The sequence below is a fragment of the Rhinolophus hipposideros genome (assembly GCF_964194185.1).
Source record: "Rhinolophus hipposideros genome assembly, chromosome: 14".
Taxonomy (NCBI): Eukaryota; Metazoa; Chordata; class Mammalia; order Chiroptera; family Rhinolophidae; genus Rhinolophus; species Rhinolophus hipposideros.
The window spans coordinates 46,124,323-46,148,696 of NC_138060.1; the positions used below are offsets into that span (position 1 = coordinate 46,124,323).

The 24,374-nt window shown below is 37.7% G+C and overlaps 1 protein-coding gene across 11 annotated transcripts in view; it reads right to left on the reverse strand.

Moving 5' to 3' along the window:
- NEK10 (NIMA related kinase 10) overlaps window positions 1-24,374 on the reverse strand; it is a 181,899-nt gene that overhangs the window by 72,766 nt on the left and 84,759 nt on the right. For all 11 annotated transcript variants that reach the window (XM_081071835.1, XM_081071836.1, XM_081071832.1 and 8 more), the window contains one exon: window positions 411-540. In XM_081071835.1, coding sequence (XP_080927961.1) covers window positions 411-540 — 130 coding nt within the window. The remainder of the gene's footprint in view (window positions 1-410; window positions 541-24,374) is intronic.

Consider the following 24,374-nt stretch of genomic DNA (forward strand, 5'->3'; position numbering starts at 1 on the left):
ACAAAAACGTCCAACAAATAAAAAACTAACATCAATTAAACAGTTCTTGGACTTGGTGTTGTATTCGTCAAGATGAGCTAAAGTTAACCTCGGATTCATATTAATGACGTGGAGGATAATAAAATATGCTGGATTGTGAGTAATCCAAGCTACAATCAAGAATAACAGACCAAAAGTAATTTGTTATATTTATTACATAATTTTCTATGATAAATGAAGACCATTATAGAAAAAAAAAGTGCCATAGCACATTTAGAAAAGGGAAAAAATAAACTGGATCATGCAGTTAATAAAACAATGCCTCGTTTTCATTGATAACTTTATTTAAAAATCACAAAGGTTTTATTCAAGGCAAAGAGGAATGGCGTTCTTAGCAGCATGAGACCCTTTTGTCTCTCAAGATTTCTTACTTTTGTAGCCAGGGAAAGCATGTTGGTGCTGCAGAAGGGGGGATTCAGAGTGGCCATCTGATAAAGGAGGCAGCCTGCTGCCCAGACGTCAGCCTTCTCCCCATACGGCTCGCTCTTCAGTACCTCAGGGCTGAACCAAAATAAAAATATTAATAGACACTGAAAAGGGAGAAGAGTCGCACAGAAAGAAGTCCAATTTGCAAGCTATAGTTGGAAATATAAGAAAAAAATTGAAACTCTTTAGTATCCATGATCAAATATATGGTGATGGAAGGAGAACTGACTCTGGGTGGTGAACACACAATGGGATTTATAGATGGTGTAAAACAGAATTGTACACCTGAAATCTATGTAACTTTACTAACAATTGTCACCCCAATAAACGTTAATTTAAAAAAAAGTATCTTTGAATTCTCACAGAGTAAGGTGAATCAGGAAGCACAATTAAGCAATTCCAGGTTAGGCACTAAGTATCAATGAACCATATAAGCATGGCCTATTAAGTGTCCAAGGAAATCTTTATTTCCATAAATAACCACCCCTCTGTGGTGGATGGAATTGTTGGCCTGAATTCTTTACTATTCTGGCAATTTTGTACATCTCACCCTTGACTCTTAGTGAGCAGTAAGTTATTACTCACTCTTGCCTTTGTTTGTAATTGAGTTGTCTTGCTTTGGCCAATGGAATGTGGAAGGGACAGTGCACTAGATCTTAACAAGTATTGAATGCTTCCATTTGTCCCTCTAAGAGCTTCTGTCCATTACCAACAGAAGAACATAATCCCAAGTAGATGCTGCCCCCCTCCAGCCTGGGTCCATAGTAAGACACCTGGAGTTGTCTGGAGTATGCCCCCAGACAACCTACAAACCTGCAGCTTAAAGGAGAACCAGCCCAGAAGATCCACTGACCTGCGAGTGAAAATAAATGCTTATTGTTGAATGGCACTGAGATTTTGTGGTGGTTCCTACGCAGCATTATTATGGGAAAGACTGGCTGATACAGCAATTTCCTTTGATATTTAACTCTAATTTTTTTTTTAACTCTAATTTTTAAAGTAAGGAAAAGACCATATTTAAATATGTTGTAGGAAATGACAATATCCATCATGTCCAGTCTGAACAAGGATGCTATCAGCCTTTAAATAAAGTTAAGCTGTGAGGGAAGAATTTGACTTTTTTTTTTTTTTAATGTGGAGGAGAGTGTGTCATCCCCTTGGATATTTTGGACTAATAGAAGTTTCCTCTATCACGTTTGTAGAACGAAACTCAGCAAAGTGTTAAAAGCCTCAATACCCACACACTTCAAATTAAGTAATTCAATAATTCAGTTCTATAGTATGTACTTAAGACTGCACAGCCATCTCAATAAATGGAGTGGGAATTAATGGTTAACTTGGACAGCACACCAAAATATAAAGAAACTGATAAATCAATGTCAGAACAGAGTAGGTATAATTCAGTATTGACTGTTAAAAATAACCAAGGAGTTGCTATCAGCAAACTGCTTTGTGGATCATTCCAGGTGGTCCCGGGCGGGGCACAGCCTGTGGCTGAATTTGGCCTATGGTGGCACCCCTCCCAGGAGTATGGTATGTCTGATGGCTGGCTTCAAACAAGCTGGAACACCAGCAGGCTGCTTCCCCTGATGACATACCCAAAGAGCACACTGGGCAGGCATCAGAGCCCTGCTAAAGTGAATGCTGCTCCCTAGAGTCAGCCCCTGCATAACAGCTCCTCCACTGTAGTCAAGGCCTGTCCTTACAATCAATCAGCCTGAGGGTCAATCCCTCCCACTGACGTGCAAACAGCAACCAAGACTCAACTACAACAGGAGAGCACACACAAACCACACAAGGGACACACCTGGAGGACCTGGCTCAGGTGACCAGGGAGATTGTGCCACTGGGTCCCATAGGGCACTTACTACAAGGTGACTCTAAGACCAGGAGACGTAGAAGCCCTACCTAACACAGAAAGGCAGCCAAAATGGGGAGAAAAAGAATCATATCCTAAAGGAAAAAACAGAACAAAGCTCCAAAAACTGAACTCAACAAAATGGAGACAAGCAATCTACCAGATGCAGAGTTGAGAACACTGGTTATAAGGGTGCTCAATGATCTCAGGGAGAAATTCAACAAAAAGATAGAAAACATTAAAATGGAGACAGAAAACATAAAGATCCAGTCAGTAATGAAGAATACAATGACTGAAATAAAGAATATATTGAGAAAATCAACAGTAGATTAGATGAAGCAGAGGATCGAATCATTGACTTTGAAGATAAGGTAGCAGAAAACACATAGTCAGAACAGCTAAAAGAAAAAGAATCCAGAAAAATGAGGAAGTCTAAGGGGCTTTTGGGACAACAAGTGTATCAACATTTGCATCATGGAAGTACCAAAAGGAGAAGAAAGAAAGCAAGGAATCGAAAACCCATTTGAAGAAATAATGACAGAAAATTTCCCTAACCTGGTGAAGAAAATAGATATACAAGCCTAGGAAGCGCAGAGTCCCAAACAAGATGAACTCAAAGAGGCCCACACAAGACATATCATATTTAAAATGACAAAGGTTAAAGACAGAGAAGCAGCAAGAGAAAAGCAGTTAGTTACATTCAAGAGAACACCCATAAGGCTGTCAGCTGATTTCTCTACAGAAATTCTGCAGGCCAGAAGGGATTGGCAGGAAATGTTCAAAGTGATGAAAAGCAAGGACCTACAACCAAGATTACTCTCCCGAGCAAAGTTATTATTTAGAATCGGAGGACAGAGAGAGAGCTTCCCAGACAAGAAAAAGCTAAAAGAGTTCATCACCACCAAACCAGTATTACAAGGAATGTTAAAGGGACTTCTAGGAGAAGAAGAAGGAGGAGGAGAAGGAGGAGGAGGAGGAGGAGGAGGAGGAGGAGGAGGAGGAGGAGGAGGAGGAGGAGGAGGAGGAGAAGGAGAAGGAGAAGAACAAGAACAAGAAGAAGAAGAACAAGGAGAAGGAGAAGGAGAAGGAGAAGGAGAAGGAGAAGGAGAAGGAGAAGGAGAAGGAGAAGGAGAAGGAGAAGGAGAAGGAGAAGAAGAAAGATAAAAAAATATATAAATAAAATGGCAGTAACTATATATCTATCAACAATTTTCAATGTAAACGGACTGAATGTTCCAATCAAAAGACATAGGGTGGCTGAAAGGATAAGAAAACAAGACCCTTACATATGCTCACTTCAGATCAAAAGTTATACACCGACTGAAAGTAAATGGATGGAAAAGATATTTCATGAAAATGGAAATACAAAATAAAATGCAGAGGCAGCAATACTTATACCAGACAAAATAGACTATAAAACAAAGGCTATAACAAGAGTGAAGAAGGACACTTACAGCTATTTATTTGAAGAACCTCAAACACTACTTTGAATATATGGTGATGGAAGGAGAACTGACTCTGAGTGGTGAACACACAATGGAATTTATAGATGATGTAATACAGAATTGTACACCTGAAATCTATGTAATTTTACTAACAATTGTCATTCCAATAAATTTTAAAAAACACACTACTTTGAAGGGACATGAGTATCCCTATGTTCATTGCAGCATTATTTATAATAGCCAAAATAGGGAGGTAACCTGGGTGTCCATCAGTGGATGAATGAATAAAGAAGAGGTGGTAGAAATATTCAATGGGGTATTATTCCACCATAAGAATGAATGAAATCTTGCCATCTGCAACAACATGGATGGACCTAGAGGGTATTATGATGAGTGGAGTCAGACAGGGAAAGGCAAATGTCATATTATTTCACTTATATGTGGAATCTAAAGAACAAAATCCACAAACAAATAAAACAGAAACAGGCTCATAAATACAGAGAACAAACTGATGGTTGCCAGCTGGGAGAGTGGTTGGAAGGCAGAGCAAAAAAGGTAAAGGGATTAAGAAGTACAAATTGGTAGTTACCAAATAGTCATGGGGATGTAAAACATAGCATAAGGAAAACAGTCAATGATGTTGTAATAACTGTATATGGTGTCAGATGGGTACTAGATTTATCAAGGTGATCACCTAGTAAGCTACTCTGCTTCCCCGAAAATAAGACCTAGCTGGACAATCAGCTCTAATGTGCCTTTTGGAGCAAAAATTAATATAAAACCCAGTATTATATTATATTATATTATATTATATTATATTATATTATATTATATTATATTATATTATATTATATTATATTATATTAAAGACCGGGTCTTATAGTAAAACAAGACTGGGTCTGATATTAATTTTTGCTCCAAAAGATGCATTAGAGCTGATTGTCCAGTTAGGTCTCATTTTCGGGGAAGCACAGTATATAACTGTCTAATCACTATGTTGTACACCTGAAACTAGAATGATATTGCATGTCAACTATAATTGAAAATAAAAATAAAAAAAACATTTTTAAAAAAACAGCCTTTGGGAAATATGGCTAAAGTCACAGCTTGCAAATACCATATAGGTTTTTTTGGTGATTATTGTTTAGAAAACCATTGTAAAATAATTCACTGTCTTGTAATAATCTCCAGTTTCTCTACTTAAAGTGAGGCCAACCATATTTAGAGAAATACAAAGTTACAGCTAGGAATGTTTCATTTAAGAGAAAGAAGTTAAACAGTGCACACACACACACACACATACACACACACACAATTTAAAATGGGTTTTATTTTTCCCAAACAAACAAAAATATTCTGTATTCAAAAAAGAAAATGTTATTCCTACATCATTTGATCATCTAAAATCTTTTACTGGCAAAAATAGAGCATAATTTACATCATATTTAACAAAAATAGGACCTCTTCTGGCAAAGATTATAACATCTACAATTAAGTGTATATAAATTATACTTCACTAAAAAAATTATTTTTTTATTTGTTATCACTGCCCTAATATACAGCATGATGACTATAGTTAATGATGTATTATGTACCTGAAATTTCTTAAGAGAATACATCACAACATTCTCACCACAGTAAAAGGTAATTATGTGAAGTAATGAATATGTTAATTAGATTGTGGTAATCATTTCACAATGTACACGTATATCAAAACATCACCTTGTACACCTTAAATATATACAATTTTTAATTGTCAATGATACCTCAATAAAGCTGAAAAAAATTAAATGTAGCTAGAAGTAGTGTAGAGTTAGGTAGACGGCAAGAAACAATGCATATTTGTTACAAATATTTCAATAAATAATTAAACATAATTCATAATTAGCATCTTTTGCAGGGGACTAGAATAAAATTTATCTAAGGACTACCTCTGTTTTAAAAAAGGCATAATTTCACAAACTGATAGTGTAAACAAGGTGGAAGAAAGATGAGGAAGAAAAGATGCTTAATCTAATTTTTTAAAAAGCCAAACTGTTTAGATTTTAAAATTCCATTAGTAGTCCCTCACTGACACATAAATAATTAAATTTCTAATTACCAACCCTTCTTATTTACTCACTAGATGAGGTAAACAAAAAATATCGAATCTAGATGTTTTTCCAAACATTAAAATATGAAAATTTTGTTAATTTATAAATAATTCAATATATATGATGACTTATTTAAGTTGGGAGGGGGTACTTCTTTCCTTTAAATGCAACAAAGTGAATGAAATTAGATGACATGTTAAAAGGCTTTGCATGAAGACAAGTATATTCTTTCCTACAGTAGAAATGTTGTCATCTTTGTTAAAAGTTTGATTATTGTGCTCAATTTGTCAGCACGTATACTAAAATTGGAACTATACAGCAAAGATTAGCATGACCTCTGTACAAGAATGACATGCAAATTTGGGAAGCAGTCCACATTTTGGAAACAGTAAGGTGACAGGAGAAAGGTACTATGCACGAGGCCTAGACTCTAGTTAATAAAGTTGTTTCCCATGGACGTAAAGATTAACAATTCTAATACTGCTATACGTGTGTACTGGAATTGAACAATTAAGTAAGTGGACAGCAGATAGCAAAAGCCAGGTTTCTCACAGTGAAAGTTTACAGATAAACGAGGAAGGGAGAAGGGGTACCTCTAGTAGAGATAATAGATTACAGCTGGAGACAACAGTATGAACTCATGTTTAGCTTAATATTGCTGCAGATGGTTACATATAGAAATGTTTACAGATATGTGCATATATACAGGTTAGTATGCACGTATAGCTCCTTGCTCTGTCAGCTGAAGAAAATCTTAGAAGTGATTACACTCCAGAAGCAATAAGCAACACTTAGCACCAGCGCCCGGTTTTAACACCATTTTCCAATAAAAGAAATCAGGACTCCTTGGAAAAATGACTGATTCTAGGACTGGGGCAAGTAATATATTAAATGAGCCTGGAGCATTCTGTAATGCCAGGAAGTTAATGTTCAAATGCAAACAAACAAAAACAAACAAAAAACCCTCACAATGATGGGAGCATGTCAGAGACATTTTAGACTGAATGTCTAGATCTGGGGTTTACAAGTGACCTGGGCTGGACAGAATACATTGGGAGTGGTCAACACAGAGAGGCTGACAGGAGGACACAGCCTGAGCTTGAGAGGGCAGTAGGAGAGATAGTACCTTCAGGGGACAGGCAGGTTTCACCTCAAGCCAGGAGGTGAAGTTTCAGAGAAGAAATTAAGAGGAGACTGCTATCTCAGAGGAAATTCCAAAAATAGAAAAGGAAGAATTGGGGGGAGGAGACGAAATGATGGTGGCTTACAGCCAGTGGAGAAGAGATCCAGGACAGTGTCAGAGTCAACAGCACTCCCACCCTCTTTGAAGCAATGGTCCAGCTGGGCCCTTGCCCCCGGCCACACTTTCCATAGCCTCTAAAGTGACCTTTCCAAAATGCACACCTGTCCACTTCTAGGGACAAGATCACATTCTGTCATTGCCCTGTGAGTCTCATCCATTAAAACAACAACAAATAACGTAAAACCCTCCTTTGACCCCAAGTCCTCTTGTAAGTACCATTCTTTACTCCATTCCCAAACAAAGGCTCTTGAAAGAATAACTCCTATTGGCCTTTTCCACTTCCTCAGCTACCATCCATTCTTTAACCCCAATGCAGACCAATTTCTATTACCATCACACCATCTCCTTAGAACACCAATGGATTGCCTCACTGCTTTATTTAAGTGACTTTCTTGCAGTTTTTGACACCATTGACCAAGACCTACTTCTTGAGATATCGCTAATTTTTTCATTCATTCAATAAATATTTCCTAGACACCTCCAAAGTACCATGCACTGTTCTACCTTCTTGGAATACATCAACAGACAAAGACACCTGCCCTCATGGATCCTACCTTCCAGTAAAGGACAGGGGGGACAGAGAAGATATAAAATAAAATACAATAAAACAATTTAAAATTATATAGTATTTTAGTAGGTGATAAATGTTATAGGAAATAGAAAACTTGAATTAGAGTAAAGGATGTTGGGAGTGAATGTGGGGAGGCAGGTTGCAATATTAGAAAGGATGGTCCCTTCCTCCCTCTCAAATCCCATATGATGATACTTCTTTCCTTAATCCACATGTTAAATGATGCTTTTTTTCTCAGTCTTCATGTTCTCCTTGGATAATTTCATTCACACCAAGGATTCCATTAATACCATACGCAAACAATTCCCAGATCCAATCTCCATCCACTTACCCCTCTTTCCCCACAGGGCACCCCATCCTGTGGTGAGCTCTGTCACAAATCATGGATTCTTTGTTAGGGCTAAAGTGCTGCACTCTGTGAATGATTTGGCTATTTTATAAATCAGAGCTGAAGCAATACCTGATGTTAACAACCCTCACCCTCTGTTAAATTTCCTGGGTTGTTTTTAAGGTGTCACAAGAGGGCTGGGGCATCTCTGCAGACAAAGGCCAGAGCTGCTGCACCCGAGAGAGAGTCAGCTCCAGCGTGGTATCTCCAACCCCAGAGCTTCTGTTCTTCATAATTGGTGGTGGGACCCGTGACTGTCTTTGTCCCCACAATACCGCCTGAAGCAAATATTTCTTTTCATTTTTCTAGTTCCATCTCTGCTTCCACTTGCACTTCAAGCACTCCTTCAGCTTTTAAACATGTGTGTAGCTGTGCATGGGTGTGTTTGTGGGCACACAGGTGAGCTTTTTCTTAATCATAATCTGGGGCTGGCTACTCTGCATCCTATTGACCCTTTCTGATGTAAGATCCAGCGTTCCCAAGGCATCTGCCACTTGAGTAATTCTTGGTGTGTCCCCGTTATCATCCTAGGGAACCAGAGTTAAACTTAACCTTCCAAATGCTAGTACTTTACAGAGAAGATAAAATTAATTTATTTGTTTACATATACCACTAATGAGTAGAAAGAATTTGTTGAATGGTATGTGAAATTGAAGAAATTAAAACTTTGAGGGAAATTGAAAAATTATCACAGAAAAAGTATCTCATTGGCAATATAATGATATAGTATCTTGAAAGTGGCATTTGGAGACATCATAAAAGAAAATTTTTCCTTAGCAAATCTTAGACAATACTAATAAAAGAATCTTCAGAAGTTTGGGATATAGTGAAGGCTAAATGTTTGGAGACATAGTTCTCTTATTGAAATAATTCACTCAGTAATATTCGCTTCACTGAGTAAAGATAGAAGAGGGATTTTTGCATCCCACTGCAATGTATTAATTCTGAGTCTATTAAAAAGTACATTTAGTTCTCAGTTTCTGGCTATCAAACTTCTATCTCCCTAGACTGCATTTAAAAAAAAAAAAAAAGAAGGGAGAAAGAAAACTAACTTATCATTATTGAATGAAAAAGAAACAAAAATGTAAACTTTTAAAGAATATAAACCATCTGTCTGAGGACATGAGATCTACAGTTTTCTCAATCAAGGAGGCAAACATCCATAGGAACTCACGAGGATGAAAATCTGACCTGAAGTGACATAGTTAAGTCTATAAACCAATAACTATAGTTTATGTACACTGAGAAGCAAATTACGTCGTATCTTGGAATGATTCAAAATGTAGAGCACTTAGCAGTATAGGATTGCTAAAACACATACATGTGCATGTGCATATATATGTGTGTGCATGCGCACGCCTGGCAGTACATGCTTGTGGCTGCTAGAGGTGGGTAAATTTTTCCAAGAAATGGTTCAGAAAACAGTCACTATGGTGGGATGGGAGTTACTAAGAATTAAAGGCGATGAGGTAAATTGGGAGAACTCCGGGGAAGTAAGTGGCTCGGTGCATTTTCTGGAGGAGAGTAAGCCATATGATACGCAGATACTTGGTGAGATGAGCAGAATTTAGCAGAAAGGACCCTGGACAGAATGATGAATGTGGTTACAAGATCCATCCATGTTCTGATCTTTTTCAATGAGGCCCTACTTATTGTGAGTACCGAAAGGCACTGATAGAATATGGTCTAGTCCCACTACAGTGACAGAAGTTAAAAGGTACTGTATTGTGATCAGCCCAGTGGTGTACTCCATTATGGACGGGTGAGGGGATTGAGCTGGAGGAGAAACAGAAAGGCAGAAAGGCAGGGCAAGTCTTCACTAATGACATGGCCAAGGAAATGGGGGAAAGAAGAAATCCACGGGACTGATTGCACATGGGAAGGAGGATGAGGAAGGGAAGACCCCCTCACCTTCCAGGCTCCCACACTTCTGACTTAGGTGGCAGGATGTATATCAGTCTCTTTAGCATAGATACAGGGGGAGCAGGTGGAAGGGAAGAACCTAGATCAATTTGGAAGACATTAATTCAAGCCTGTGAGATCCACAATTAGGGATATCCAGTGGGTAACACCATTCTCTTGAAGCCTTATCCTCAAAGGTTCTGTAACGTAGCAGCAAAGAAATATTCTTAATGGCCTGCTGCCATTAAGCAAATAATTCAAAAGATTTGATATCTAAGCAGCTCTAAGTTTGCTCTCAACATGAAGTTCTTACAGAGAGAAAAGAGAATTAGATGACACACTGAAGAGCCAAGGGATAATATACCATTCCGCTGAAGGAAACTGGTCACACCTTTATCACAAATCTTAGAGCCTGCCTGGAACTAGGTTGCATCTAGGGTTGGCAGCTTTAGCCAATAAAAATCCAGGACACCCAGTTAAATTTCAACTACTAAAAAACTAACATGTGAGACATATTTATACTAAAAAAAATACAATATTTGGGACACACACTGAAAAACTATTATTTTTCTGCAATTCACATTTCATTGGACGTCCTATGTTTTATCCTAGTTGCAATGTTATTTGCTTACTCTGCTTCATTAGTGCTCAAGTCATTCTTCTTGTGGAAAGGCACACAGAAAGCTACTTAGGCATTAAATATGGTTTTCTGTACTCTCTTTAGAAAAAAGTAACAATAGCAGTGTATTTACATGGGGCATTTGGGACATTTCTCTAAAAGCATCACATTTCTCTCATTTATAGGAAGGCATGTATTCACATGTCTTAACACCAGTGAAATCAATGATTAGAAAGTTCTTTTAAGTATAAACAGTAAAGTACAAAACACATATGAATATATGAAATGTTAAGTCCAGGCTCTATTTTTTTCAGCAATGAGCATATATTATCTGTCAACATTTTAGTTAAATAATAAATAAACTAACTATGAGCCATTAGAATAGCCTCATTTAGTTCCAAAGGTCTAGGGTTATGATTCAGTCCCCTAAGTAACATTTTATGAACTAGAGTGGCAAGATACTCTGCTGGAAGGATTATCAACATATTTTCCATGAAAAAGTGGTATATGACTCCTAAAACTAAAACTGACCTATTATTTCTTCAATTAATATAAAACTTCTTTAAGCTAGGGAAGCGTTATATATATATATACACATATACATATATGTATGTAAAACCTCGTGATAGTAAAAAGAATAGATTGACACTGTCTTATGCAAACCAGTATCTGTGATTATCAGTGTGACTCCTAATCTACTTTTTAAGGATGTGTTGTTTTAACTGGAAAATGAAAAGTCAAGTTAGACTCAATTTTCATCTCCCCACTAGGACCAGTGAACGTTGCTCAGATGGCACAATTGATTTCAGATCATTTTATATGACAGTGCAATTTATTTAAAAAATCTGTCCATGAGCTTATACATGTGCAAGTGCCGTGAGAAATACTAAATGCTGTACAAACACAAAGTGGCATTATTATTATAGACAGAGATCCGTCACCTTTCATGGGGATTGTGACAGTAAGTGGGTTAGATAAAAAACAGGCAGCACAATACACATAGTAGTGAAGATGGGGCTGTCGTATTTCTGAATGTGAATTCCTGAATTCCTAAATATTTGATCATTCATCTATTCAAGTCAAAGTCTTTACCACCCTCAGTGAAAAAAGTTGGTAGTGATAACAGAAGTGTGGGGCCATCTTTTCCAGCAGATCCAACTGGAGATAAATATGTGTGATCTCCAATGTGATATGTAGGTGATGTATAACAGAATTGTACACTTGGAACCTATGTAATTTTACTAACCATTGTCACCCAATAAATTTTAATTAAAAAAAATATGTGTGATCTCCAAACACTAGTGGCAGCCTTCTCTCACTCTGTCCCACCCATGTCAACCTCCCTGCTGATCTTTGCCACCTAGATCATGGCAACCCTTATCGAGCATGTTCACTCCCTTCATCCCCGAGCAATATCATCCTTTAACGTCTGCATCACATTCTACCTATTGGGTGAAACCTTCCCTTACCAAGCCAGCAAACACAGATGATCTGATACCAAATTCTGAAAATTTGGTACAGCCTCTTTTGTTTCAGAGTGATATTTCATTAAGTGTTTTAGTCATAAATGGATGTTGTATCTTGTCAAACACTTTGTCTGCATCTATTGATATAATCATATTATTTTTGTCCTTTATTTTGTTTATGTAGTATATCGCATTGAAGTATTTGGGTATGTTGAACTACACTTGTGCCCCGGGGATGAATCCCACTTGGTGGTATGTATAATCTTTTTAATGCATTGCTGCATTCGATTTGCTAGAATTTTGTTTAGGATTTTTACATCTGTATTCATCAGAGATATTGGTCTGTGATTTTCTTTTTTTGTATTGTCCTTACCAGGTTTTGGTATCAGGGTAATATTGGCCTCATAAAATGAGTTAGCGAGTATTCTCTCTTTTTCAATTTTTTGGAAGAGTTTGAGTAGGCCTGGTATTAGATCCTCTTTGAAGGTTTGGTAGAATTCACTTCCATCTAGTCCCGGACTTTTGCTTTCCAAAAGGTTTCAGATGACTGATTCAACTTCCTTATTGGTGATCGGTCTATTTAGATTTTCCAATTCTTTATGATTCAGCCTAGGAAGGCTATATGTTTCTAAGAACTTGTCCATTTCTTCAAGGTTACTGAATTTGGTGGCATATAGTCCTTCACAGTATTCTTGGATGATCCTTTGTATTTCTGTGGCATCATGGTAACTTCCCCTCCTTCATTTTTGATTTTGTTTGTGTCTTTTCTCTTTATATCTTAGTGAGTCTAGCCAAAGATTTGTCAATTTTATTAACCTTTTCAAAGAACCGGCTATTTGTCGCATTAATTTTTTTCTATTGTCTTTTTGTTCTCTATTTTATTTAGTTCTGCTTTTATTTTTATTATTTCCTTCCATCTGCTGACTTTGGGTTTCATTTGTTCTTCTTTTTCTAGTTCTTTAAGGTGTAACATGAGGTTATTTTTCTGGGATTTTTCTTGTTTCTTGAGATAGGCCTGTAATGATATAAATTTCACTCTTAAATCTACTTTCACTGCATCCCAAAAATTTTGGTAGGCTATATTTTCCTTCTCATTTGTTTCTATGTATCTTTTTACCTCTCTTACTTCTTCTTTGACCCAGTCGTTCTTTAAAAGTATGTTGTTTAATTTCCACATATTTGTGGTTTTTCTTGCTTTCTTTTTGCAGCTGATATCCAATTTCAAAGCCTTATGATCAGAAAGTATGCTTGGTATGTTCCCAATCTTCTTAAATTTGCTGAGGCTAGTTTAATGTCCCAATATATGATCTATCCTTGAGAATGTTCCATGTACACTAGAAAAAAAATGTATTGTCTGATGTTTTAGGATGAAGTGCTCTATAAATGTCAATTATGTCCATTTCACCTAATGTGTCATTTAGGGCTGCTATTTCGTTATTTATTTTCTGTTGGATGATCTATCCATTGCTGTCAATGATGTATTTAGGTCCCCTACTATAATTGTGTTTTAGTTAGTTTCTCCCTTTAGTTCTGTTAGTAGTTGCTTGGTATATTTCAGTGCTCCCTGATTGGGGCCATAAATATTGGTGACTGTTATCTCTTCTTGTTGTATAGTCTCCTTTATCATTATGAAATGTCCATCTTTGCTTCTTGTTACCTTTGTCATCCTGAAGTCTGTTTCATCTGATAGCAGTATGGATATACCTGCTTTTGTCTGGATTCCATTTGCTTGGAGTGTTAATCATATTTTAATTTATTCAATAAGTATGTATTGACCACTTACTTACTATGTTGTCAGGCACTGTTGTAGTGAACAAAACAGTGAAACAGCAGTGAACAAAACACACCAAAAAATCCCCGACCTCGTGGAATTTACATTCTACTAGTGGAGGCAACGAGCATATAAGTGAATAAAGTTCTTAAGTGCTACAAACAAAACAGATTAGTCATTTAAAAGAAATAGCGAATCTCATGAGTTAGCATTTAACTGTTCTGTAGCATTAAGCAGCTATTTGACCTTTGAAGGTTCTCTCATTTCTATAAGAAAGAGAAATTTATAAAATATATTCCTGTTCTGGAATGCTGTATCCATCAATTAAGGTTCAAAACATCTTAATGACAGATACACACAGTTTTAAAAGGAAGATTAAATTCATTTTTCCATAGACTTTTAAAATCAGTGATGAGAAATATTTATTTATAGTAATTTTATTATTTTGATTACAGTCTCCACAACCAATTTGCTTTCAATCAAATTCTTTCTAAACTGCCTGTAGCCTAACTGTTGTAGGGAAGCTCCATAGAGAGTCATTGTGGGGAAGGAGGAAAGGAAGAGAAGACAGACTGGACAATCTTTTGAAGACATTCAGAATTTAAATTTGTTTCATCAGTCCTGAAGTAAATCAACCCCAATGTGAAGAAAATACATATATTTGAGTTAAAAAATGCAGCACTAAAATTGTACTTTTAAAAAGGAACTTGGATTCCTCCTCATCATATGAATTCATGTGACTTTCCCAAGGTATCAGAAGGTTTTCTACGAGTTGTGTTTTTGTAGAACAGCTAGAAGTTTAAATTAAAGGATTAGAACCATGAAGAAAAAGAAATTTAGAAGAAAAGACTTAAAAGATCCTTTCACTAGGAAGAATAAGTAAAGGGTGGGTATTGACCAGCTCCTTTGCAGTCACCAAACTCCGAAAAGAACTTCAAGTCATAAGAGCAGGACTTCAATTAGACATCCAAACACTTGTTTTTTTGTTATGTTTGGTTTGGTTTGGTTTGGTTTTCTGGCTACAGAAATGGTCATAGGCCCAAAACAATGAAAAGAATTTATCAATCACCTTCCTTAGACGCTTTTCCCCTTAACCAGTCATGAAGACAGTGAAAAATAAAATAGATAAGCACTTGTTCAGTCTTGGCTTCAAGAAAGGACACAAATTAAATGTTCTTTTTCAGGTTTCTCTAATACTACTGCTTTATGGTCGCTATTAAGATTCCTGTAATGGGAACCAATTAACTGTATATACAGTGAGGAATCTAGGCAACTAATCAAATGGATTACATTCACCCAGTGATTACACTCTAGCCATCAAATGATTATCAGGCACTGCCTACTTTGAGTCACAATGCAAATTATATTCAGATCCAACCACCTTGAAATTTTTCACTGTACATCAACTGCCATTTGTGTGTCACTAATGATGTTTTTTTTTTTTAAATAGCCAGCATATAGGTTGACATCACACATTTTGTATTTGTATTCAAGCCAAATACCACCAGCTTTCAAAATTCAAGTACATAACTAAATAAATGATGGTGATTTCACAAAGAAGGATAATACAACCTCTCAACTACAATAGATAATTATATAAATGCTTTTGTCTTCTTCACATAAAGTCACATAAAAGTGTGTACTCTTGCTCCTTAACAAAAGGCTGATTTTTAGAAAGGAGTCAAGCAACTTACATGTGAACATGTGACAGTCTTTATACAGGTAGTAGAGACTCTCATAGAGTGAAGATTCCTATCAGCCTCTATTTTCAGTTCTTACTATCATGTCTATTTTTTATTAATTTTATTTTTCAATTACAGTTGACATTCAATATTATTTCATACTAGTTTCAGGTGTACAGCATAGTGGTTATACATTTACATAATTTATGCAGTGATCCCGCCAATTAGTCTAATACCCTTCTGGCACTATACATAGTTATTATCATAACATTGACTATATTCCCTATGCTGTTCTTTGCATCCCCATGACTATTTTGTAACTACCAATTAGTACTTCTTAATCCCTTCACCTTGTTTTACACTTCACCTTTTTTCACCCCAATCCCCCCTCCCATCTGGCAACCATAAGTTTGTTCTCTTTATCTATGAGTCTGTTTCTGTTTTGTTTGTTCATTTATTTTGTTCTTTATATTCCACATATGTGAGATCATATGGTATTTGTCTTTCTCTGTCTGATTTATTTCATTTAGCATAATACCCTCTAGGTTCATCTATGTTGTAGCAAATGGTAAGATGTCATTCTTTTTTATGGCTGAGTAATACTCCATGTATATACGTACCACATCTTCTTTGTCCAATTGGGTACTGATGGGCACTTAGGTTGCTTCCATACCTTGGCTACTGTAAATAATGCTGTAATAAACATAGGGGTACATATATCTTTTTGAATTAGTGTTTTGGGTTTCTTTGGCTAAAGAACCAGGAGTGGAATTGCTGGGTCATAAGGTAGTCCTATTTTTAAGTTTTTTGAGCAACCTCCAAACTGTTTTCCATAGTGGCTGCATGAATTTGCAATCCTACCAACAGTGCACAAGGGTTCCCTTTTCTCCACATCCTCCCCAACACTTATTGTTTGTTGATTTGTTGATGATGGCCATTCTGAGAGGTGTGAGGTGATATCTCATTGTAATATTAATTTGCATTTCTCTGATGATTAGCATTATATTACATCTATTTTGAAATGATCATGAAATCATCAGCCTCGTATTGCCATCTCGTTTGCAAAGTCAATGCTGGCAAGGGAAGCCCAGAATTATAGAACGCAGAAAGTCTGGGTGAGATTGTGAAAAAAAAAATTTTTTTCAACTCCATCTACTATGAGGAAAATCTGAAAACAGTTGTCAGGGACTTCTTTATTGACTTTCAACTATCAACATAGGAGAATACGAGTATGCCAGGAAGGACTTATGAAAATTTTAAATTAGTTCAGAGATCAGAAGAGGATCAGACATACAACTTCTGTCTGGCTTGTACAAAGCCAGGCCACATTGCAAGTGTATCTCTGATGTACCAGTCAGAGCTTTTTCCCTGGTCAGTCAAAGCAGGTACTGCAGGTGTTTTGCCCACATCCCTTCACCCTTACTTCTTCAGAGCACACTGGCCTGAATTCCAACCATTTGCAGGTTTGTCTGAGGATTTTCTTTCACCGTTTGGACCTTTTCTGCCTGCAGCATGACAGGCCTGAAGTATCCAGTGAATTCATGTACCCTGGGAACAGCCCTTAACCAGCTACAGGTCTTAACTGATGTATAATCACCCCACTCTCTCCTTTTGGATGGAATCATCGAGTTATGCATTTAAACTGGCTCCTGCAGGTTTGAGCTGCTGTAGCCCAGTGGTAACTTGTCCTGAGAAATTCTTTACCGTCTGCTTTCCCTTCCCTGCCTCATTTCCCCACACCCTTACCCCTGTTTCCTAGGATCCCTTCCAGAATAAACCACTTGCACTTGAATCCTTGTCTCAGGATGTGCTTTTGGGGCAACTCGAACCAAGAGAAAAGTGAACGGAACCCAGCAAGTTTAGACAAATAATTTATTGGTAGGCTTTGTAAGTACAGGGAGAGCAAAGCTGCAGCTGGGTCTTGGGGAAAATGGAATCTAGGGGCTAGATATTGCCTGAAGTCTGTCTCTTATTCTCTCCAAGTGTTGGCCTCATTATCTCAGACTAGCCTCCTCCATGACGACAAACACAGACACCAAACATTCCTGCTTCATCTTCCACCTCCCAGCTTCATCTCTTTACTGAGTCTCAGCTAAACATATTCCCAGGAAGGAAATCTAATTGCATCAGCCTGAATGAAGGAAACACTCCTACTCCTATCATTTTTGCCAACAGGGTGGGAGTGGTAGGACTGGCTGACCTGGGTAGTGGCCTACCGACAAGTGCCAAGTCTGGGCAAACCATGTATGGCCAAGGAGGCAAGATCTCTAAGGCAATGGAACTTACTAAACCACACACTTGGAGCAGAGTGAGGGAAAGAAACTTTTTCCTAAAGAATAAAGCTGTTGCTCCCGCATAATAACAGCTATTTATTAAATCTGTGCTACACTCCAGATGCTACTGCTATCTAGGAAGGTTTTTTTTCTTCCTTCTTCCTTTCCTTTCCTTTCTTTTCCTTTCCTTTCCTTTCTTTTCCTTTCCTTTCCTTCCCTTCCCTTCCCTTCCCTTCCCTTCCCTTCCCTTCCCTTCCCTTCCCTTTCTCCTTTCCTTTCCTTTCTCCTTTCCTTTCCTTTCTTTTCCTTTCCTTTGTGTCTTTTTGATCCTCATAACAAAGTTATGAAGTAGGAACTATCATTATTACCATCTACTGCAACATTTCAGATAAGGAAATTGAGGCCCAGAAAAGTGAAGTCACTTGTCCAAAGTCAAACAGGAAGATGAGAGCCAGGATTAAACCCAGGCTGTCCAGTTCTAGAGTCTGAACTGGGTCATGTTCGCTCCCAAGGGGAGCCACAGCCCTGCAGGCAAAACCACTGACATCTCATTACTTCTTTCACTGTTGCCATTTGGTGCACTGTTTACTAAGTTTATGAATAAAGCACACTGTTATAAAAATTGGAAATGAATTCAGACGAAATAAGGTGAGGGAAGATGGGTAGACTGAGAGGCAATGCTTTCTTGGGAATAAAGCCCTTTTGAAACCCTAGAGCACTAAGATGACATTAGGTAATTTATACATAAAATCTTCAAAATTTAACCACCAAATGTGTGGCTCCTGGAAGTATCACTTTCTGAGAAAATCAAGGTTTTGAAATGGTCGAGTGTTGCCAATGTGTATCAAAGTTATATACAGCTCACATTTTCAAATTTTTATGTTGACATTTTATTACAGACCATAGTATTGTCACAGATTGACAGTTTATTGTTTTGTTTTTATGTATTTTTTTATAAAATGCTTCTCCCAAGGGCAGCTTGACTTTCAAAGTATTGGACATGTAACTATTATCCTACTGTTTTAGAGAAAACATCATCTGACACTTCAAAAAAGGTTTTCTTTTTTTGGTGTTGTGCTACTGCCTCTCCTACGATTGTTATGAGCACTCCAAATGTCAAAATTAAAAAATTAATCATTAAAATTAAGTTTAAAAAAATTAATGATAATGTAGAATATCAAAATTAGCTAAATAAGTTATGACAGAAATTGATGTAAAGGGAAATGTGACAGGTAAGGTCATTTGGGGTAACATTCATAAGAATAAGACAAGTTGAATGTAGCACTGCAAAATAACTAAAATGTTTCTTTAATTCCTTTAGCCCTGATACGGTAATTTGGCCTTCATATTTTCCCATTATTTAAATCCTCTGACTTCCCTTACTCTTTCCTTTCCCTGTTTACCCTCATCACTGTTATCTCTTTTCTTATTCACTTTTGACTTGTTACCATTTTATCAGTCATCCAGATTCACTTCCAAGCAAGTTCTGTCATAATGGCTGAATAGGAGGAAGATGTAAGTCACTTTGCATAATGCTTACCTAGTACATAGAATATGATGCAATCGTTACACAGAAAAATGTGATACCCACCCCATCTCCACGGGCCTTTCCTTCAAATTCTGTAGCACTGGAAGGTCCCTGTTCTACTCATGGCTTTCTGTATGGTGTCTGGGGACTTTCTATATGCACCTGATGATGGCTCTTACAAGCTTTGTATGGAAAAGGACTTAAGTCATCAACTCCTGACAAGTGCTGGGATAGCTACTACATAAAGGACAGGGAAAATGATAAATGCATACGTCCCTCTTCCATTCCATTATCCCGGTTTTATTCTGTAAATTTTCCAAAAAACAGCACTTCCATTAAGTAACTGTCAGGCTCAAAGATACTCTATAATGGTATGAGATATTCTATAAATACCAAGAGGAAAATTCCCTGTCTCCCATTTTTTCAACATAAATCCCAACCCAACCACACCATAGCTCCTGCTGTCCCCTAACTATGCTCAGTCTTTCAGAATTGAAGTGAAGGATGATTTCATTTTCACAACTCTGAGATGTACCAAAGCTGGAAGCACAGAGGAAACACCTATTGTGTGGAAGAAATAAAGCATTAGCCGCATCATGGCAGTGTGTAGCTGTATTCAGGTGTGCTTGGTCAAACCCTACCAACTTAATGCTTCCTAGCTCCTAATGCACTCTTCAGTAAATAATGGATTTCCTTGAAGTATTTCTCCTTTAAAGTGAGCACCATGCTAAGCTTTCTCTGTAGATGGTGTTAGAGGGACGATACCACCAGCAATTAAAGGAAGAGACTTCCTGAAATTTCTGGCTGGGCCAGGATAGGCAATACAGGGGCGAGACTAGGCAGGGGAGCCTGCCCAGTCACAGGCCAAATCGCTGTCCCTCTGCAACCTGCAGCCTCAGTTTTGTGATCACCTTTCTGCAGCCGCTAAACACAGAAGTCAGCGCCTCGGCACAGTCTGCACCCTCTGAAGTTCTCAGGCTTGTGCAGTACCTGGACTTGACCCCATTCTTCCCTCCCTGTGGCCCTCAAATGCTGAAGGCCTTGTACCCTCCTGCTGCATGCCCCAGCCATGGAGTGAGTGCTGATTGCCTGCTTACCCACCTGTCCTGCAGAGGGTTGCTTCCTGCTTGCCCAGCAGACCCAGACCAGCGCCAGCTGACCCAGACCCATCCAGCCGATTTCTCTGCTGGCCAGTGGGCTGAACCACACCTTCTGCAGTGAGGTCTTAACCTCTTCCAAGTTTGTCCTTCCCTGGATGCTCTCTCTTAGGCTGAAGGTACCATGCAGTTTCCTTATACATTCTAGCTACTCCTTTATCATAGCTAATCATTCTTTATTAAACTTCCCCTGTTTAACCCACCACGCCATTTCTGTCTCCTGATTGGATCCAGACTGTTCCACTTTACTCTGAGCAGATTTAGGACTAAAGTGCCAGCTGCTCATGTTTAAAACAGACTGTTTCTTTGTATCACAGCTCTTAAATTCTGAAGCCATATAGGGTCTTAAGATTATTGACTGGACTACAGTGCTATATTATGGTTTACTGAATACAGCCACAAACTCTGTGCAGCTCCTTCTAACCAGAGGTAAATGTACTTCTTGGCCTATCCCTTGAATTTTGGCTGGCCTTAACTTGTTTGTGGTAGGAGGGAAGTTAAACGATGGCTGAGGCTAGCCCTTAAAGGACCTTGCAGCTTCCACTTTTGCCCTCTTGGAATACTGCTCCAGCAGTCATGTAAACAAAAGGCTGCCTGGAGGAGACTCAAGGAGCCCTAGCCAGAGTCAACACCCACTGCCAGATACGGGAAGTCATGTTCAACCTCCTGGCTGAGCCAATAATTAGCTGAATGCATCCACATTAGTGAGTCCAGGGGAACCAACAGGGGAACTGCCTAATGAACCCACACAAACTGTTGTTCTTTTAAGTAAGTAAATTTGGGGATGATTCGTTCGATAGTAATAGAGGACTAAAATATACATCTTTCCATCATCAAATAATTCTTTTAATTTCTTAATTATTTAACAAATTGATTTGTGTTAAATATATAAGGGCATTTATTTTGACAAGATCACTGTCCCTCTCACAAAATCACTTTATTATAGTAAGATGTCTGACCATTCTGTGATCCCTCTCACACCTCCTTCCAAGGGGAAATATGGAATGTATTACATAAAGACTTGGGTATCAAATGTTTAAAGTGACAAACTGGACAAGTAAATAAATATGGAGAAAGAAATCCATTGTTTACAGACCCATATTTACTTGTAAAAATAAAGACTATGAAAAGGTAAGGAGGGGTGTCTGGTTGGCTTAGTTGGTTAGAGTGCAGTGCCCATAACACCCAAGTTGCTGGTTCGATTCCCACAAGGGCCAGTGAACTGCGCCCTCCACAACTAGATTGAAAACAATGACTCCACGACTAGATTGAAAAAAAAAAAACTTGACTTGGAGTTGATGGGTCCTGGAAAAACACCCTGTTCCCAAATATTCCCCAATAAAAATTAAAAAAAATAAATAAAGATAAGGAAGTTAAGATACAGACATTGAAGACAAGTGATTTGGAATTACCGGTTGATAAAGCAAGGGCTTCCACTGACAAAATCAATCAGCAGAGAGCCCCCATTCTTGCCGTTTGGAGAGTTCCGAACAAAGCAGGCTCTGAAAAATCCATAATGTACGTGGCATTATGCATCTATATTTAGACTTTTAATCTTGGCTAAGCCAAGTATTTAGCAATGCCAGAGACACACAAAATGAAAACTAGCCATATCCTAACTATACATTATAAAGTGTATTTTCCACCACCCGGACACTTCCCATGCTGTCAGTAGATTCAAAACATACTATACATGTCAAAATTATATGAGGCTATAAATGTTATTAACTTGGAATTGCTATTTTTTTTTATTTTCTAGAAAGTCTATAACTTTTCATTTTTAATTCCGAAAGGGTTTCTGGACATTATTAAGTCGGCTATTAGTATTCAAAACCTATCTAAAATGTATTTATAAAGTGTTGAATGACGAGAAATCTGTGAAAATCAGGAAAACATTCTAAACAAGAATTTTCAGTTGAATAAAAGTAAAACTCGGCAAATAAATGTATGGTAAACATTACCTGGAATGCAGGCGTTCTAAAGAACAAATCACAATGTCCCTGAAACAGCCAACAACCATAGTGCGACATTTCTAGTTCTTGACATATCAGTGGAGTGTACCAGTGATTTCCTGCTCAGTTAGCAGGCAGCCTAGCAGAACGGTTAAGAACACACACCTCCGGGTCAGGCTGCCTGACTTGGATGTTTCCATCTACATTCTTCCACTTCCTAACTGTGGGATGTTGGGCAAGATCACTTACCCTCCCAAAAGGTTACTTAAGATAATCACACCTGTCTTAAAGGAGGTTGGAGAATTAAATGACTTAATATTTAGAGTAGTTACAATAGTGCCTGCCACCTAGTCAACTCTTTACACGTGTTTGATAAACAAAAATAAGTAAAAATATATGGCTAGCAACATAATTCAAGACATTATGGGGTAGAGCATCATTAATATATGCTCTCTGGTAGTTTCTATTTAGTAGCTTCTATTTTAATTTCACAAGACTATGTGACCTGTTCCACTGAGTCATTAAGATGTATTTAGACTTCAATGTGTGCAAGAAATCCTGAGTTCACTCAAAAGTCCCACCTACCTCACCTAAGCAGATAATGTAATAAAACAATTCTCTGAGTGTGTGTGTGTTATACGTATTTATAGAGCCTTGGGTGAAGGAAGGGGTAATATTATTCAGGTAAATCTTATCCTGCTAGGCTACAGAGAAGCCATAAATAAAAGCAATTACAGGCAAGAGTATCCTTGCATCCCACATGTTCAAGGAACCACTTTAGAAAATTCTGTACCTCCAGGTTCCCTGTCTTTGCATGCTAATAAGCTCATATTCCTTCCCTTTTATACTCCTCAGTTGCTTAGGCCTGGCTGCTAGAAAAATCCTCATCCCTACTAGTAACCAAAGCAGCCAGCCAGGGAGCAAATGTAGAGACAGGCAGGGAGAAGGAGTTATAAATAAACACAGCACAAGTAACTCTCCTCTATTGTGATTATTAAAAAATGAATCTGATTCTTAGACACAATACAATCTATATATTCAAATGAGCACAATCCTTTAAAATTTTAGACTAACAGCAAACAACAATCAGTCTAATCAGTCTAGTGAGTGCTTACCACATGCCAGGCTATACCCAGCACTCGACATGCACACCTCGTTTACTCTCACAACAATCTTTGAAGGTAGACACTATTAATATTCCTCATCTGTAGCTGAGGAAACTGAGGAACAGAGAAGTTCAATAATTGATAACTCTCAGCAGCAGACCTAGGATTTAAACCCAGGCAGTCTAATCCCAGAGACTGTACTCTTATAACCCTACCACCATGTCTGTCAATATTACGTTCTTTTTCCAATTACGCTCTTAGTTTTGAAAATTCCTTTTTAGCAACTTCCCTCAGGGCCAATTTATCGATCACAAAAGAATGCTTGTCTCAATAATTTATAATAATTCCATGTTATTTTTAAAAAATGATAACCTACTTGATCCCATTATTCACTGTTCCAGTAACTATGGAAAATATAAAGTAAATAAATGGGAAAAAATAAAATAAAACAGACATTGGCACCAAGGTACTGACTGTTTCTAACTGAAAACACTTACTCTGAGCTTCTCTGAGGCAAAAGTCAGAAAAGTTCAAAGATTTGCTAGTTCTTTAAAGCCTGATAAAAAATGCACGTGGATTTTTTAATCACATTAAAACAAAGAATGTAATCAATATCATTCAGCCATAAAAATAAGGAAACTCAGCTATTTGCAACAACATGGGTGAATCTGGAGGTCATTATGCTAAGTGAAACAAGCCATCAAAAAATCAAAAATCAAAAAAAAAAAAGTAGATTTCATACAAACAAACAGAATAGAATGGTGGTTGCCAGGAGCTGGAGGAAGGAGGAATGGG